The sequence below is a fragment of the Kryptolebias marmoratus genome, linkage group LG3, assembly GCF_001649575.2.
Source record: "Kryptolebias marmoratus isolate JLee-2015 linkage group LG3, ASM164957v2, whole genome shotgun sequence".
NCBI lineage: Eukaryota > Metazoa > Chordata > Actinopteri > Cyprinodontiformes > Rivulidae > Kryptolebias > Kryptolebias marmoratus.
In genome coordinates this window covers 19,290,947-19,307,930 of record NC_051432.1, presented here as the reverse complement: position 1 = coordinate 19,307,930, position 16,984 = coordinate 19,290,947, and the positions used below count along the sequence as shown (strand labels likewise).

At 37.7% G+C, this 16,984-nt stretch overlaps 1 protein-coding gene across 1 annotated transcript; it reads right to left on the bottom strand.

Annotated features, from left to right (window-relative positions):
• Positions 1–3,436: 3,436 nt before the first annotated feature.
• Positions 3,437–15,814, bottom strand: cyth4b (cytohesin 4b). Its single transcript, XM_017408271.3, has 13 exons — positions 15,682–15,814; positions 13,244–13,326; positions 13,044–13,108; positions 11,736–11,802; positions 10,736–10,854; positions 10,388–10,468; positions 7,896–8,008; positions 6,951–7,099; positions 6,425–6,536; positions 6,020–6,096; positions 5,619–5,690; positions 5,355–5,509; positions 3,437–4,373 (listed from the first exon to the last, which is right to left on the bottom strand). The coding sequence occupies exons 1-13, from the start codon at positions 15,698–15,700 to the stop codon at positions 4,292–4,294; spliced, it is 1,194 nt and encodes a 397-aa protein (XP_017263760.1). The 5' UTR covers positions 15,701–15,814; the 3' UTR covers positions 3,437–4,291.
• Positions 15,815–16,984: the final 1,170 nt, after the last annotated feature.

The window sequence follows — 16,984 nt, the reverse complement described above, 5'->3', positions numbered from 1 at the left end:
GACGTTTTGTGTTTTGTTTTGTTTTTGTACATTGAAGCTAAGCATCAGAAAAGCCGTTGTCAGCAAACGTACGTAGTTGAAACATTTGCCGGTCGTCACAGTGACTTCATTAGCAACAAAACAAAACACATTTTGCTGTAGTTTCAGTTTGTTGACTGTATCAGATGTTTAAAATCCAGCTTACCTGCTGTACATTTTTTTTTAATTTTATCACTTTATTTGACAGGTCCGAACACAACTAGATAACTTCTTAAAAATGTATTTATTTGATCATTTTTTAAATTACAGAATTTATAGATGATATAGAACTTTTTGATTAGGATATTGCTTTGTAAAAAGATAAAGTAGATTGTAGCTGTGCTGCCAGAGGTCTGTAAATCTACACATGGTTGCAATTTACTACTTACAAGGTCACAAATATGCAGCTTTACAAGCCAACATATAAACAAACAGTATCAAACAAAACATAATCCCAAAAATAACAGATTACCACTGACAGGAATTTTGTTTGTTTGTGTGTCAATTTACAGAAAAGACTTTGTCTAAGCTGAAACCTATGACTTTGTTGTGACCTTTGTCTTTGCACGACTTTTTCCTTCTGAAGACAGCAATTGATCTTCAGAGAACTGACAACTAGTCACAAAGAGAAGTTAAATAGAAACAAAAGTAGAATAGATCACTCCATATCCTCTTTGTGTCATTTTGAACTATTACGTGCCTTAAGCGTTGGAATAGTTATGGTTAAATATACATACTTCTTCTTTTTCTGTCGGCTGTTCCCTTTTCAGGGGTCTCCACATCGAGTCCTCCTCCTCCTCCATCTAACTCTGTCCTCAGCGTCCTCTGTCCTCACTCTAACTTCCTCCATGTCCTCTCTAACTGCATCCATATGTCTCCTCTTTGTCTATTTCCTGGCAGCTGCATCTCTAACATCCTTCTACCAATATACCCACTGTCCCTCCTCTGCACATGTCCAAACCATCTCAGTCTGGCCTCTCTAACTTTATCTCTCAGTCCTTCAACCTGTGCTGTACCTCTGATGACCTAATTTCTAATCCTATCCATCCTCGTCCCTCCCAAGGAGAACCTCAACATCTTCAGCTCTGCCACTTCCTGTTCTGTCTCCTGTCTTTCTGTCTCCAGACCAAACAACATGGCTGCTCTCACCTCTGTCTTATAAACCTTTTCTTTGACCTTTGCTGCCACCCTTTTGGCACAGATCACTCCTGAAACTTTTCTCCATCCACCATCCTACCTGGACTCTCCTAAATCCATAAAGACATGAAGTTTTTCCTTTATCAGAGGCTTGGGAGCTAGAGGGTTCAGTATCTTAGTTATTTCTAGGGCTGGCTTGTTCTGGATGAAGATCTCTGAGGTTGTTCCAGGGATCTGTTGGAGCCACTCCTCCAGTTTTTGGGGTCACAGCACTAAGTACTGTAATGAAATGGGAGATGACTGTTAAACTCAAGAACTTTGTTGTCTCCTACCATCTGTATCTTACTCTGTTATTTCTACCAACAGCTTCTCATGCGCTATGCTGTAACAGAAGCGCTCTGTAGTGGCAAGAAGTAATAACAGCAAAAGAACAGAACAATAATGCATTCACTGTGCAAACCCAAGAACACAACACATTGTCCTTGATTCTCCACAACTCCTCTATGTCCCTCTTTCAGCCCTTGGTATAACTCAAGCTTCTTGTACTGCTTCTTTCTGATGTTAGTCACTTAGTAGTGCTACATTTATCACAACTGCCTTCTTCTGTAGCTTGTTCATGACCATAACGTCCGGTTTGTTACCCATTACCCATTTATCAGTCTGGAGGTTCAGGGTTCAAGCCCTGGTGCCGTCAACCTCCGAGCAACCTTGGTCACTTAAAGAGTGACAAACATATAGATGTAGTCATACAGGTGTTATACCTTAAACACCTGTTACACTATATTGTTACAACAACAAGGACTGCATCATATTTTGGGGAACCAGGACATTTTGATGACAAATGGGTTACTGGAACAAGACGAGGATGAGGGCAGAAATCATCATTGTTGGAAAGCTACAATATACACAAGCCTAAAGAGAGGGGCTATGTGGAATTTCTTTGTTTGTTTGTTTCTTCTGTTGAGGTTTCAAGTTAAGAAAATTGGTATCATAAAGTATTATTTGCTCAATAATTCTAAATTTTCTAATTTTTTTTTTAAGCTAAAATTGAGGATATCAGGCGTCACGTTGTCTGCAGCAGTTCCTCTTTGGGACAAGGAGTGGTGCTCCGACATTAAAGACAAAAAGGATGAGTGCACTTCACAAACTGACCACTACACGCCGCTAAGAAAATTACCTATAGGTCAGATCTCAGAGCGGAACAACAGCACTGATGGGAACTGAGCTGTAAAGGGTGGGGTATGTTGTGGTGAAATATTGAAACAGGAAGTCAGAACTGCAGCAGGAAGAGGTGTTCGCACAGTAATTTTATTTTACTGACATGCTGCGGGCCTGAAAAGGTGTTGTTTCCTGTAAAACTTGCACATATATGTTTATCCTCAAAATACTGCATACATTTGTTTTTTTAGAGAAGAGCCTGGCAATACAAGTGACCTTCTGGATAGTAATAATATGGATTTTTTTTTCATTGTGACCTATTTTGACGGGGTTTTGTTGTGCTTAAATGATACAGAGTCATACTTGTGACATAAGGCTACATGTTTGACCACAAAAATAATAACAAAACTAAAATCCGGTTGGTCTTGTTGGGAAAAGATGACTTCTGGACGTACAGTCATTCAGCGTAAACACAGCAGGAGGAACGAAGGACAAGCTGACCTAAATGTTGTCATTTTGGAAACATTCATAAAAGAACTTTATAGTTGAATGAATCTGACAGCAAAATGGTTTTATATTGTTCATGAACACCGAATAGATATGACGATACAGAATGTGACCTAAAAAGAGTGACCGTAAACAAAACCTGGTGATCTGGTGTCCATAACAGAAACGAGTAAATTAAAATCATTTAAAGATGTGTAAAGAGTCAGGTAAAAACAATATGTGCCTCCTATAATAACCATAACCGCATTTTATAAAATATTCAGGATATCCAGCTCACTGAAATGCTGCCATAAAAACTTACTTGTCTAAAATCATACTTTCCAATTCAACTCAATTTAGTTAGCAAATTTGTCAAAACTAAAAGGTCAAGAAAATTCCAAGTGCTAGTTTGGTGAAATAATATCACATGCAGTATCAATATTTGGTTAAAAACTTCACCATAAAACACAAATTAGGGTTAAATGCTTCACCTAAGAAGTACCTGACGGCATAAGAAAGAAGCGCAGAAACGGTAAACATGAGGAAGTCGAATGTGGTCAAAAACATTCAAAGAGCATTCAACTGAAAACACAGCTGTCAGTGTGCTTCTTGAACCTCAAAAAGGAAGCTACTCCTGTATGTCAACACACTTTTAATTAAATTATTATTTCTTATGAACAGGACAAATGCAAATTCTATTTGGTATATGACACACAACACAAGACACAAGGAAATGATTCAAATACTACATTATACACATTCACCTCATTACATAGTTGATACAAACATTTGAAAAAATAAAAACTTATTGCACTATGCTTTCAAATCGAGCAATATTAGAAATATACACAATTTTTCTGTTTATTATACATTCGTTACCACCATAAAATACATATAAACAAGGTGATTTAAAAAAACAGAAACACATAAACATTCTTGAAATTATTTCTATACAAATAAAAAACAGTTCATTGGCAAATTCAGTTCACACTTTATTTAAAGCTCTTATAATAAAACCTGCCAGGACAGAAGTAAGGTTGCTGCTTTTTACGTCTTTTCACTGCATTTATGGAGCTGTTCACATATTGCGTGCTCAGTTTGTCTCTAAGAGGTAAAAAAACTAAGTCAGACAAAGCTCTATAAAAACAAGCTATTTTACAAGACAGAGGAAAAACGCGCAGTAAATATTCAGCCACTCAAACAAAAATGCTGTAAACGGGATGCAGTGCACAAAACCTAATAGAGATCTGAGAGATCCTTCATGGCTTTGTCAGGCTAATACTGAGTCATCAAAGGGTTTTTTTGTTTGTTTTTTTTTCACCTTTGACACAATTTTCTTAGTCATCACTGTCAGTGGTGCATTCAGCCTCATGTGTCCGTATTTTCATATGCTGTGAGGTGTTTGGAGACGGTTTTAAGGAGGATAGACTTCCAGCAGAATCACTCTGTGATGCTGTAATATAAGTGTCCATGAAGTTGGAAGCCCCACTTCTCAGTCCTGATGGGTTTGGTTTATCACTTTCTTCTTCCGCACTGTGACCAAGTCATAGAACGGATCCTTTGTTATACTTGCTCTGTTTGAAGCAAAGATAATTTTAGCTAGGCAGTAGAACTTCAATTACAAGCATTCAAATCTGTTTTCTTAGTTCATGTCACTTGAGATTGGATAGAGACACACAAGATAACCTAAAGCTAAAGACACAAGGCGAATTTAAAAAAAAAAACTGCACATAACGACTTGCAAAGCCAAGGTTAAAAGCGAAACCCTGCTGTGAGATGACTTTGTTAACCACACGGCAGTGCTGCACTGGCCAGAGTACACGTCGATACAATGAGGTATTCTTAACCCTACATCATCAGGAATGTAAACACCACAGTGCATTTCTGTTTTTCTTACATGAAACCATGAAAAACATTTTTTCCAATTTCTTAGAATTGCAGCAGATCACTTGAACCAATTTTTTCTAACATGTTGAAAACTATAGCAGAGTCGCAGCGAAGTTAACACTCAGTGTGGCTGTGTAAAATATACTGAGAACAACTGAAAGCTTTGTTTTTCCAAGAACTCACAGACTTCATAACTTCAGGGTTTTTATTCCATCTAACAAGTGTTTTATTGGCTTACAAAAAAACTTTACCTGGGTTTGACTTTCCTCACTACTGCTTGTTTAACTACTGTATTAGATTGAAAGGAGCCCGTATGGGCCCATATCCTGTTCACATCACCAACAATGTATTTCTTAAGAAATCTGATTTGCACTTGACGATGTGGGTCATTGTGTGTGAACACCTGCATACTTTATGCATTAAAGTGAGACTGTTCACACCTTCCTGCCTGATGTGTCTTTGTTTTGCATGCCATTCCTGTATCAAAGTACAGATCAGGAATGATGGAGTCTCCGTTTATATGATGTTGAGATGTATCTGACCTGGCATCATTGAATAATTATCCTGCTTTATAACAGCACAATACAAATGTAGCTGTTGTAAAGTTAATGTACAGTTTAATGCAACTTATTTTGTCTTTGTTGGTGTAGATATGTTTGTACTCTGACCTGATGGCCTCAATCCAGGAGTCTCTCTCTTCAGCAGTGGAGGCACAAATGGTGTAAGACTGGTGTTTCCCCTCCACCACCCGGCCGTCTGTCTCTGTTTTACATGCCTTGATCTTCTGCCCTCGACTGTTGGGGTTGTACAGCTCCAGACAATACTAGAGGACAACAGACAACTAACATCAGAGTCAAAACATATACTGGCACATCCCCTATGTATTCAGTTTAACTGGATTAGCTTTTAGAAGATGTTTGGGATAAACTTACTGGTTTTCGAGCGTACGCCACTTCTCTCACACAAAGATTCTCTAGAGGGATGATGCCTCTGGGTTCTTTATCCTGGAAATGGGTTCAAAAGAATGGGTTTCAATTGAAACTGAGAAATGCTCTTTCAATGATAAGCTAAACATTTTCAAAAGTCAAACAGCAGTCCAGTTGCCTTCTTGAACTTATTGGGATTACTGTGCCCAGGATGACTGAGAACATCCTCCAGCACAGTTAGTGATTATTGGGTCTGAACAACTATTATTTTGTTGGTCAAACTCTTGAGTTTGAAGTCCTCTGCTCTAGATTACAAAATTTCAAAACTCTCCAACTTTACATATCTAAAAAACTGAACATTGTAGTGGAGTAATGGTGATACTTGAGGAGTAATGTGGAAGCCTTACAGTGGTGAACTCAAAGTAGTAAAGGCAGCTGTCAGTCAGGATGAACCATCGCCTCTTCCACGTCTTAACACGGCCTCCTGAAAGACAGAAATCCAGCAAAAATAGTATTTTTTGTGTTGTTAGTTGTTACTGGAGATTTACAAATCTCTAAAAGTCCCCAGGAACAAAAAAAAAGAAGACTGCTGTTTGAGTAAATATATAAAACTTTTGCAACTGACAACGGATGTCATGTTTGCATGCAACCACACAGAAGTCCCTTCCAATACTGGATTATTAGCACTTCCTCTCTACCTCCCTGCATGTACATGCATGTGGCAGACTGGTCAGATTTAATGTGCCACAGAAAGATGAAATAATAATTTTATTACGTTTAATGTAGTAAAACACTTAAAAGAGGAAATTTACCAAGTTTGAGGAGCCAGCCTTCTCTGTCAGGGTTGAAAAATGTGTGAGTCAGATCGTTTCCGTCATCTTCTGGGATTTTGAAAGGCTCGTTGCGTATGCTCTCATACAGTTTCTACGAGCAAAGGAGTTGAACAATTAAACTGAGTATGGCCTAATATGGTAAGTAGTCTAAAACATGAATGAATCCGAGACTGACAAATTGTATATAAAAACAAGAGTTCTCTCAGTCTATAACAAGTTACTAAAGTCAAAATCTAGGGGATGTACTGCAAAACCAAACCAAACATAGTGTGTCCCTTCAACAAATACAATTAGCACATAAGAAGCCTCACCACACATCTTTTATCCACACCTTCATATTGTAAAATAAGAAAATTAAACCAATAAAATTTACAGGGCTACTAGGTATAGGTTTATTTAGAAAAAAATGTTAACCAGCTAAAAAATCAGCTTTATAATCCTCTTGGATCATTGTTTCCTTGTGTCTAATACACCGTACATGCTGTAACTAGCTGAAAGTTCTCACCGAGAGCAGTTCATTAGGCAGATCCTCTCCATTGTTGATGCCTCTGTTCATGGATATAAAACGCTCCAGAGTGGTTTTGTCCTTCACGTTGGGATTGTGGAGGCTGGTGTTCAACATGATGACCGCAAAAGACAGAATGTAGCATGTGTCTGTGGAATAAAATCAGGCAAAATTCATGTTATTCAAAATTAAATAATGAGATCCACTTTAAGGAAGTATGACAAATACAGTAAATCACACAAAGATAGGTTTAAAGCAATAGTTCAGATCAGATCTTGTGACGTGGGTTTCTCTGGAAAAATGCAGAACAATTCGTCCTACTCATTTAACACCGTCAGTTAGAATAGAGTTGATGAGCTAACAGCTAGTTTTGACCAGCGTCCAGACCAAAGCAAATTGTCTAAAACAATTTGATGCTCAGAATTTCTAAGCAGTTTGTCAGTTTCTTATTACACAATTATTTTATTAGAAATATTAAGATATTCCTTCTGGAAGTGCCACGTGCACCGGAAGTGCTACAGCTAGCCATCACTATTTGCGGTTAAGTTTGGATGTTCTCCCCTGGCGTGTGTGGGTTTTCTCTGGGTACTTCGGTTTCCTTCTACAGACCAGAAACATGCCTGCTAGACTGACCGGTAACTCTAAATGGTTCCTTGGTTTTAAGTGAGAGTGTGAATGGCTGTTTGTGAACAGAAACAATCCGCTCTCTTTTTCCAAACTCCAAAATGAATTGTTTACAACCTTTCCACAGAACAAACCCCACTTGAATATATCTGAACTGTCACTTTAAGAAAAAAAAGTAAAAAGAAAACTAATTAAGTCATAAAGCAAAAAGGCACTGTGGTGAAACAGTCATTTAAAAATATCTCCCCTTGTTCACACACACTCTTTTCGCCCACATCATTGCAGTCTAGACGATTAGTAGGCCCATTCGGTGATGCTAACCTGTGGACTGGAAGACGTTAGTGTTGCATTCACAGTAGCGTGTGGCGAAGGCCTCCATCATTCGGTCGATTTTCTGAGCTTCACCAGGCAGACGGAAACTCCACAGGAACTGTCTGTCGCATAAACACCACAGTAGACTTTACACAAACTTCAAGTAGCTATGTGGTCAGCATGTAAACTCTGACTATACCATAGCTCTGTGTACAATTCTATTTCTGAGTCAGACTTTGAACATGCAGCATTTAGATTCTTCATTAGATAAGAGAGAGAGATCAAGTGTAGCCCATACTTTATGCCACAGTGTACTGCTATAGTTACATGTATAATACATGTGCAGTAATAAAATAGCCACTAACATAGGTGTTATAGGAACAGTCTTGCTATTTAGTATATACTATATGTTGACTCGATGGAGTTTAAGATGCTATATCGTATGTTAACTAAGCTCAAGTTTTAAAAGCATTAACATCTTACTTCAATGCCTTTTTCATAACTTCATCTAAATTATAAAATTAAAAAAAAAGACAGCCTCGATGACACCAACATGGAAGTCATGTAGTAGTCAAAGCTGCAATTTACATCAAATGCTCGGTAGAATGAGTCATTACTCCTGTTACAAGTGAAGCCATAGTCATAGTGAAGTGTCCTTTCTGTCTGAAGCAAGCCAGCCAACATTTCTTTTACATCACCTTGTTTTTGACACTTCTGCTAGTGGTTTCGACTTGTTAAAAAGGGAGTCATTCCTTTCCACTGTCACCAATGTGCTGCTCAGGATGGGAGATTGTGACCAAGTGAAAATTTGACGCAATCAGCTGGCTTCCTTAGATATATAACTTTCGCTAACTGGAATTTTATAATGTATGTGAATGCTTTCGTACAGTGCCCTGAGAGGACCTTTGTTGTAAATTGGCTTCATACAAATACACCCAATTGAAAAAGACAACAGAAACCGCAAATGTCTACAGAAACAGGTCTGCTGGTATAGACATTAGACAATAAGATAAACTCAGAATTCATGTCTGGCTAGGGCATACAGGAAGCCAAACAAAAAGCAAAAAAACTGCATTGTAAGCATTGCAAGATCTTGTTTGCAGCACAATGATCATGGCAGAAGAGGCTACAGCGCTACAATATAACTGCACAACAACAAAATAACTTACAGGCAGACAGAAAAAACAGAAGGCTGCCATTATAATCTTGTTCACCCCAAAATTTCCTGAGAATTGTCAGGTTTTTTTTTCATTGACAAGCTTATGTAGATGGTTTTAAACTTTATACCAAGATATTGCCTGGATGTGCAAAGCATCCAACTCACTAGAAAATAGGCATCATTCAGAAACTGTGTGGTAAAAGGTGTTAAATCCGCCAGGCAATGGCTCAACAAGCTGGTTGTGACATTCTGCTGAAGGTGGCGTTTTAAAGCCACCACTCCCATACGAGCTGCTAAAACTGGAGTTTGTGGCTTCTCTTATGGGCTGGTGAAAATTGCATTAAAAGGTAATTTAGATTACACAAATCTGGATCTTGTATCAATTTTGTAAAATAGTTAGTTTTATATTATTGTGTCTGTTTTTGTTTTAATATGTGTCTTTGACAATATATATATTTTTTCTAATTGCTTTAATATCTTGTTTTGTGCTGAAAGGGAACATGCTATTAAAATTTGAAGTGCAATAAAATTAAATTGCAAAACAAAACAAAAGTTCATAGATTGACTTTTTATGTTCCATAGAAACCATGAAAGGCAAGTAGAACATAATCTATTCTTGAAGTCCAAAATTGCTTTTCCTTTTGACTCTATGGACTGTGAACAGTGTTTTTGGACATAAACTTTGCTATATGTTTATTATGTTTATTTTTCCTGCAATAAAACAGAAATGTGTTGCTCATTTTTACAGGGGTTGACGTGATCCACTGTCGTTGACGGACAACTAGAAGACTAAGTTGGATGATCAAACACCTGAAAACTGCTATATTGTGTTTATAGAATCAAAGGAGTTGATGTTTTAAATGTCTTCATACACGCTAAACATAATATATGTGGTTAGACAGAAGGTCATGTAACATTATTCTCATTTCTTGCTTTCGGTGGACATTTTCATGGACTTCTTCGTGCTGACGGGTGCAATAAGACATCATAAGATCCAGAAAAGAGGAAATTTGGTCAGGCATAGAAATTACAGTAAATGTTTGTTGTTGTTGTTGCATCTGCCGTTCAAGGAGTCTATGCTTCACAGACTGAAACAATCAAAAATAGTTTACTAGGCAGCTGATTGATGACAGCAGGAAGCTGAATGGTGAACTGGACAGATTAAAAGGTCTGTATGTTTCATAAGTCCTGTATCTTTGTGGATGTGGAGTCCTACTCCACATATACTGTGTGTAAATGAAGGACATTTTCTTCTTCTGAGTCTGGTTTTGGTTGGATTCATTATTTTCTCCATTATCAGTTAAATATACTGGGACATGAGTGGCGCCAGAAGAGGACGAACCTGAGAGCCTGAACCAGGCTGAGGTTGGAGAACTCGTGCAGCTCCACAAAGGTCTTTAAGGTCTGAAGATGGAGCTCATCCCTGTGAGGAGAAACAAACCAGAAGAGTCAGTCTCACCTTCTTATTTTCTTCTTCTAACAGCCGTTCTGTTCTTGAAATCTGTTACATTTTCTCAGTTTTACCCTGCAACAAACTTCATATGTAAACATTATATAGATTTCATAGCTCCCTTTTTTCCAGTTCATTATTCTGAATATTCCTTGGCATTTCTAAACCCCATCTTTTTTTTGTATTCTCTCCTCTTTCTGACCTCCCTCCTCAGTGTGTCCACTCTCCCCTCCTTATCACCTTTCTCCGAGGAATTCTCCGATGGCCGTCTTGTTGAGTCCCTCCTCCTTGTAGAGAAACTCAGCGATGGACTGAGCGCTCTTATTAAGCAGTTTGTTCTCCACCAAGTAATTGACACCCTGCAAAAAGCTTTACTGTTAGCAGGAAGTGTATTTCACATTAATGCACATGTAAAACAAGGTGCTTTTTAAGTTTAGGACATAGAGCACACATTCATATATCAGACCTGGGTTCAAATACAGCCAGCAGATGAATTCTGACCCACTATGGGCAGCACATTTTGGTTACTTTTGTGGTATAAAGTTAGAAGGGACCATTGGCCCTTGGGAATTTTCACATTAGTGTTGAATTGATAAAAAAAAAACTTTGAACAACGCTGACACCAAGCTTGTAGTTTTCCAAACACTGCCCTCAGCGGTAAATGTTGGGTTCACAATGATCTCATCTGAAGTTACTAAAACAAAGTGTGCAACTTCCGTAATCTCAATTCCTTAAAACTAATTTCTCTTCCTCTTTCTGTCGCAACACAGGATTTTGAAAAGAAGGCCTGAGTTTAAAAATACACTTGCTTTTATTCACATAAATCACTTTTTTTTTTTACCTTCTACCCCTCGTTCTTTTAAGCTCTGATGTGCGACATTTCCACTGTCAGGACTTTTAACACTTCCATACTGGCTGACATATGATCATGAAGTCCAAACGTTACACACATATACTCAACTCTTGAAGTGAACAGAAAATAAGCCTAGTGATACAATTAACCTGCAAGTAAAACCACTGAAACGTCGCTGTGAGCCTCTGTCAGCGACGGTTCACAGACTCACGGCAGCAACTTTAGAAGAAGTGACCCAACACAGCGACGAGTCCTGAAGGTGCTCAGGTAAAACACTGACACTTCCTGCCTTGTATTTTAAGAGCCCATTGACTTTATTTGGACAGCTGCATCTCAGTAAACCATCAGCCCACAGAGACACACGCAGAAATAGACGCCCTGGCTCACCTTTTTGGGGTCCATGTTAAATTTCTTCTTCCCGTTACAAAATTGTTTGTTCTTCTGTAGGGTTTTGCTGCAAAGCATAATTGAAGAAAACGATGGATTACAGAGAGTTGAGTTAAATAATGCAGAGAAACATTAGGCCTCCCGTACTCTGCAGGCGTAAATTCAGAGTCAAGAAAAGCCAGTGCTAACATTTTCAGCTAATTTGTGATATAATGTGACAGAGCAACGTAGATATAGAATCTTTATCTGTGTAAAAAAAAAAATCTAGATAATACAAAATAATCAAAAAAAAAAGTGCTTTTCAGTGTAAATTTAATGTCTATATTAATTGATTTGAAAGAAAAATTAAACAATTTTGTTTCTCATTATGAAAACAAAAACTATAAGGAAGTTAACTTAGCTTTGCAGAATGACGTAGCCCATAGCTTGTTCAACTGAAGTGTTTATTAGAACTTTAATAATGTCCGATTACACTTTTTCGGTTAAGTTTGGAATACAAACTTAACCATGTGTGCACGGGGAAAGTCTGCAATGTTGGAGTTTACACCACAGGGTGTTATTCTCACCAAAGAGGACGCTGTTTGTTAAATGACTTCAGCCTCTCATTTCTATTCCAGCTGTTAGTTTTTGGGGGTTTTTTTTGGTTTTCCCTTCACATATTTATTGCGAAATATATTTGCAGATTTGCCACAAGTGGCCAGTTTGGCTTCCCATAGATAAAAAAAGAAGACACCATTTCTGACCACTCAGCTGACCGTATACAGCAAATTTGTTTTTTGTTCTGTTTTGTTTGGTTTTTTGAGGAGGCCTTAAAGAGGCCAATCAAAAATGAAGCGTTTTTGGCAGGAGATGACGTCACGATGTCTCCGCAACTTTCTGTAAAATATAATGTCCTGTAAACATTAAAAATAGACACCCAAACAAGCCGAATAGCTTATCTACTTCTTGTGTCATATTTGGTTAATACCTGCAAAAAGTACATTTTAAAACTATTGTTATGTTTGTGACTTTGAGTAGAAGATTCAGTTTTTAGAGCTGTTCATTCTTTCCAACAATTGCTGATGATTTTAGGAACAGATTTCCACTTTTCAGACTGATAATCATTGATAAGGATGTTTTTCCTGCTGAAAAAAACACCAGCCTGAAAGAGGGGTTAAATTATTGCAAGGCCACCACGAAACTGAAACAACCTTGACATTTCTGTGGGAGCATTTGTTGAATATTCTGAGGTGACTTAAATAAAAGGAAAATGTGGTTTGTTAAAAAAAGAAAATAGAGAGTAGGGTTTTCCCCCAGTCTAAAACTCACCTTTCTTCTGCAGACTCAAAACTGAGGATTTCTGCCATGACATTGTCTATTTCCATCTTTAACCTCTGGATAGTGAAGAAAAATGGACACCTTTAACATTTGTGTTTGTAAAAATTAAAAGGTGCAAAGACGGTTCAAGCTCTGATGCACTAAAATAACTTGATTTTGCAGCTGGTATAACATCTGTGTGTAAATGTTACCTGGATGTCATCCAGAAGGTCTTTCTTGTACATTTTGATGCTCTCGATCTCCATTCTCTCGTCTGCCGTGAAATCTGAGGAAACTACACAAAGATTTAAAAACACAACATAAATAAATCAGTCAGAGTCCAGGTTCATCCACAGCATTCAAAATAGCAGCGCGTTCATTTGAAATACTAGCTAAAGGAGCTTCTTTGTTTAAAAACCACAAGAGTTTTCTCTGGAAGATAAGCAGGACAGCTGTTATGGTTTTCATGTGACTAACAGCTTTTATTTCCACCTTATAAATACACTTTTTCATGATAACACAGACACAAAAAGACTGAAACGCCTATTTTAAAAGCATCTAAAGGTTTTTGTTATTTTTCCTTTCAGTCAAACCCTCACACCTTCTTAGCTTCTCAGCCTTTACACATTCATTTTTTGATTATTTCGTGGACCTGCATGCTCTCTGGCATCCATCAAGGAGTGCTGCAGCACCCTCAACACCCTCACTTCCCACAGCCTTCTTTGTAAAAAGAAAAAAAAATCTCTCCATCTGTACATTCGAACTGTTGCTTTGCTGCTTGCTGTTTACCTTCTGAGCCCCTCCACCACCCCAACACCCGCCTGCAACATCCAACGGGGCGGGGGGCTCTCTCATCCCTTTCCGTGTGTTCTTGGAAACAGACCTGTGAGGGTGAACCAACTCAGAGCCCAGAAACCAAATTTGTATTCTCCAGTTGAACATTTAAAACATCAGCAGTCTGACTGAAGCGCTGGGAATCTTTGGGCTGCATTCCTCCACAAAAATCGTGATTTATTCAAAGAATGCACGTTTTAGCTTGGAGAAATGTCCTGATTTAAAAATGTTGAGCTATGGTTAGGTTAAATCATGTTTTAAAATAACACAAGAAAACAGTTTTGCTTTAATATGTCTTGATAGTTCTTATGCTGTTAGAGTATCTCCCACTGCAGACAGGAGCTGTGAGGAGACGGATACAGAGCAGATCTCCTTATTTAACTTGACAAATGTTCAAAACTAAGTCTTTCTCCTTCTTTTTCAGTTAGTGCTGTTATTTCTTACTGATCTGTATTTAACCAGAACCCAGGTAAGAAAACTAGTTAACTAAAACATTGGTCTCCAATCCTGGTCCTCGAGGGCCACTATCCTGCATGTTTTACTTGTTTCCCTGCTCCAACACACCTGATTCAGTGGTTAAATCACCTCTTCATGTTGTGCAGAAGCCTGTTAATCACCCATTGTTTCAAATCAGGTGTGTTGGAGCAGAGAAACAAGTAAAACATGCAGGATGGTGGCACTCGAGGACCAGGATTGGAGACCACTGCTCTAAAAGCTTATTATCGCCTGCTGTTGAAGGTCAGCATAATATCTTTCCAGACAGATTTTAATGAAACTCTCAGAATGTAATCAACCCAAATTCAAGATGACCACCACAACAACAAACTTAACAAAGACAAAAATGTCAGTTTTCCAGCTACTGAGCTACAACTGTGCCAGCACAGACGCTGAACTGTGCAAGATCAGTTCCTGAACCTTTGCTTTTAGCTGCTACAGTCAACTCTGCCTGTCTGTTATCAGAATATTGTTTCTTGGTACAAGACTTCCACTTCTCCACCCTTCCTTTACTCATCTTGAGAAACAAAGCTTTAACACGCACACCACATCACACAGCTAGTTTAAGGTCAGGGCTTTAAAATGACAGAGAGGAAAAATGAAGCAGCAAACAGAAAACAACTCCAGTAACTTTGAGATGTAAATTCAAAAACTGATTATTTAGACTTAACTAAACATAGGAACTTCTGTTTTTTGTTTTGTTTGTGTGGTTATATTATTATCAGTGATGCACAGTCCTGTGAGAGAGACTGAGTGTCTCTTCTCCATTTTGCCTAAGAATCAGTCTGCATGCCCTTTGCCAAAGTTGTCAACAGTGCCAGATGATAAATATTTTCACCCATAACTTATATTTAAACACCAGCTGTTTCACATGACACATACGCAGGTCAGATCAGACACTATGGGATTCAGTTTAGTGTGTTTTCAGTAAGTTTTTATGTCACAGAAAATGGAACAAGAACATTGTTAGAAGCCTACAACGAAAAAAATAGAACTGATTTCAACATAAAAGTTCTTCTTGTGCAAAATAAGATCCCGATGCGAAGACTTCTGATCCTCCCAAAGTGGAGGTTCAGTCATGCACATGTCAAAGACTAAAACGAACATCTAACACATATTCATCAGCTGGTTACTGCTGTAAACTTGTTTTGCAGACAAATATTATAACAAATTAAAGGATGATGTCACTCATTTTAACAAACTAGAAGGATTTAAATAGTAAAAAGAAAATCTCACATAAAGCCTTTGTTAATACCTAAAGTAACCAAGAAACAATATGAGCCTTCAATCAAAGCAAGAGTCAAAGCAAACCAAGTCTTACCCATTAGGCAGTTGGTCATTTGTGTCCACAAAAAAAAAAAACAATGAACAGAAAAATCTTGGCAGAGCTGAAAAACCCTGTTAAGTGTCTGTCTGCTTCGGCTCCCGGTGCAGTTAAAGCTGAATGAAGTTGTCTCTTCTAACCCCACCTCTTCCTCATCTATCACAAGCCCACGTAAACACAAAGCCTCACAGCGTTCGACATAAAAAACACTGACAAGTCCTGCAGAAGGGTCCAGATTCAGGGAATAAAGGTTTTACCTAATAAATTAGTTATTCATATTTAATATTTTACTTCAAACTGGAAATAAATGAGATTGGTGATGATAGAATTTCAGGATATTAATCCTCGTGATGACAATTTTGTAAAACTGACATTTTTGCAACATCAGGAATCAACTTTCAGTAAACAACCTGAAGTAAAAAAACAGCATTAAAATAGAGAATAATCCAAATTATTATTTTCTTTCACAACTATTTAAGAGTATTTATATAGCGTTGGTATTTGCCTATAAATTAAACATTTAAATTGAAAAAATGAACTAAAATGAAACTACAATGTGAAGAATTACTAAACTCAAACGCTGAGCGTTTTTGCTGCTTAAAGTCCAAGGTGTAAATGTGCCGGATTTTGACCAGGATGGTGCTGAAGCGCCATCTTGTGGTCACAAAACAAAACAACATGAGCGGTTCTATTGGCCTGTGCCTCTGAAACGGTTGTAGCTGATGTTTTGTACTTTGTTTCCTCTGCTGTCGATTTGTAAATTGCCAAAACCTTACATGAACATAGCTTTAAATGGTGTCTTGTGTTACAGGTGTTTCAGAGAACACAAATCTGTGGATAAAATCTCACCACATGGAACTGATTGGAGGGTAAAAACTCATAAAAACAACTCTGTGTGTGAATTTTTCACAACTTTTTAGGCCAGAGTCCACTCCTATCTGCGTATGTTGTGTAATTTACCGTATGTTTGCACATGCATGACAGCGCAAGTAAACTCAAGAGGAAGTTTCAAGACTAAGCAGGGTTTATATATATATATATATATATATATATATATATATATATATATATATATATATATATATATCTGCACCACCTTCCTCTTTTCAGCCATTTTAACATTCAATCTACTTCAGCAGAAACTATTTTTAAATTTATACCCATAAGCTCATTATGTTTTTTTAAAATGTTTTTTTTATTTGAAAGATTAAAAAAAAAGACCCAGACTAGACCAAAAACAAATAAAAAAGGGACTTGAAAAAGAGGAAGGTGAGATGAGTGCAAAAACAAAGGAGGGGAG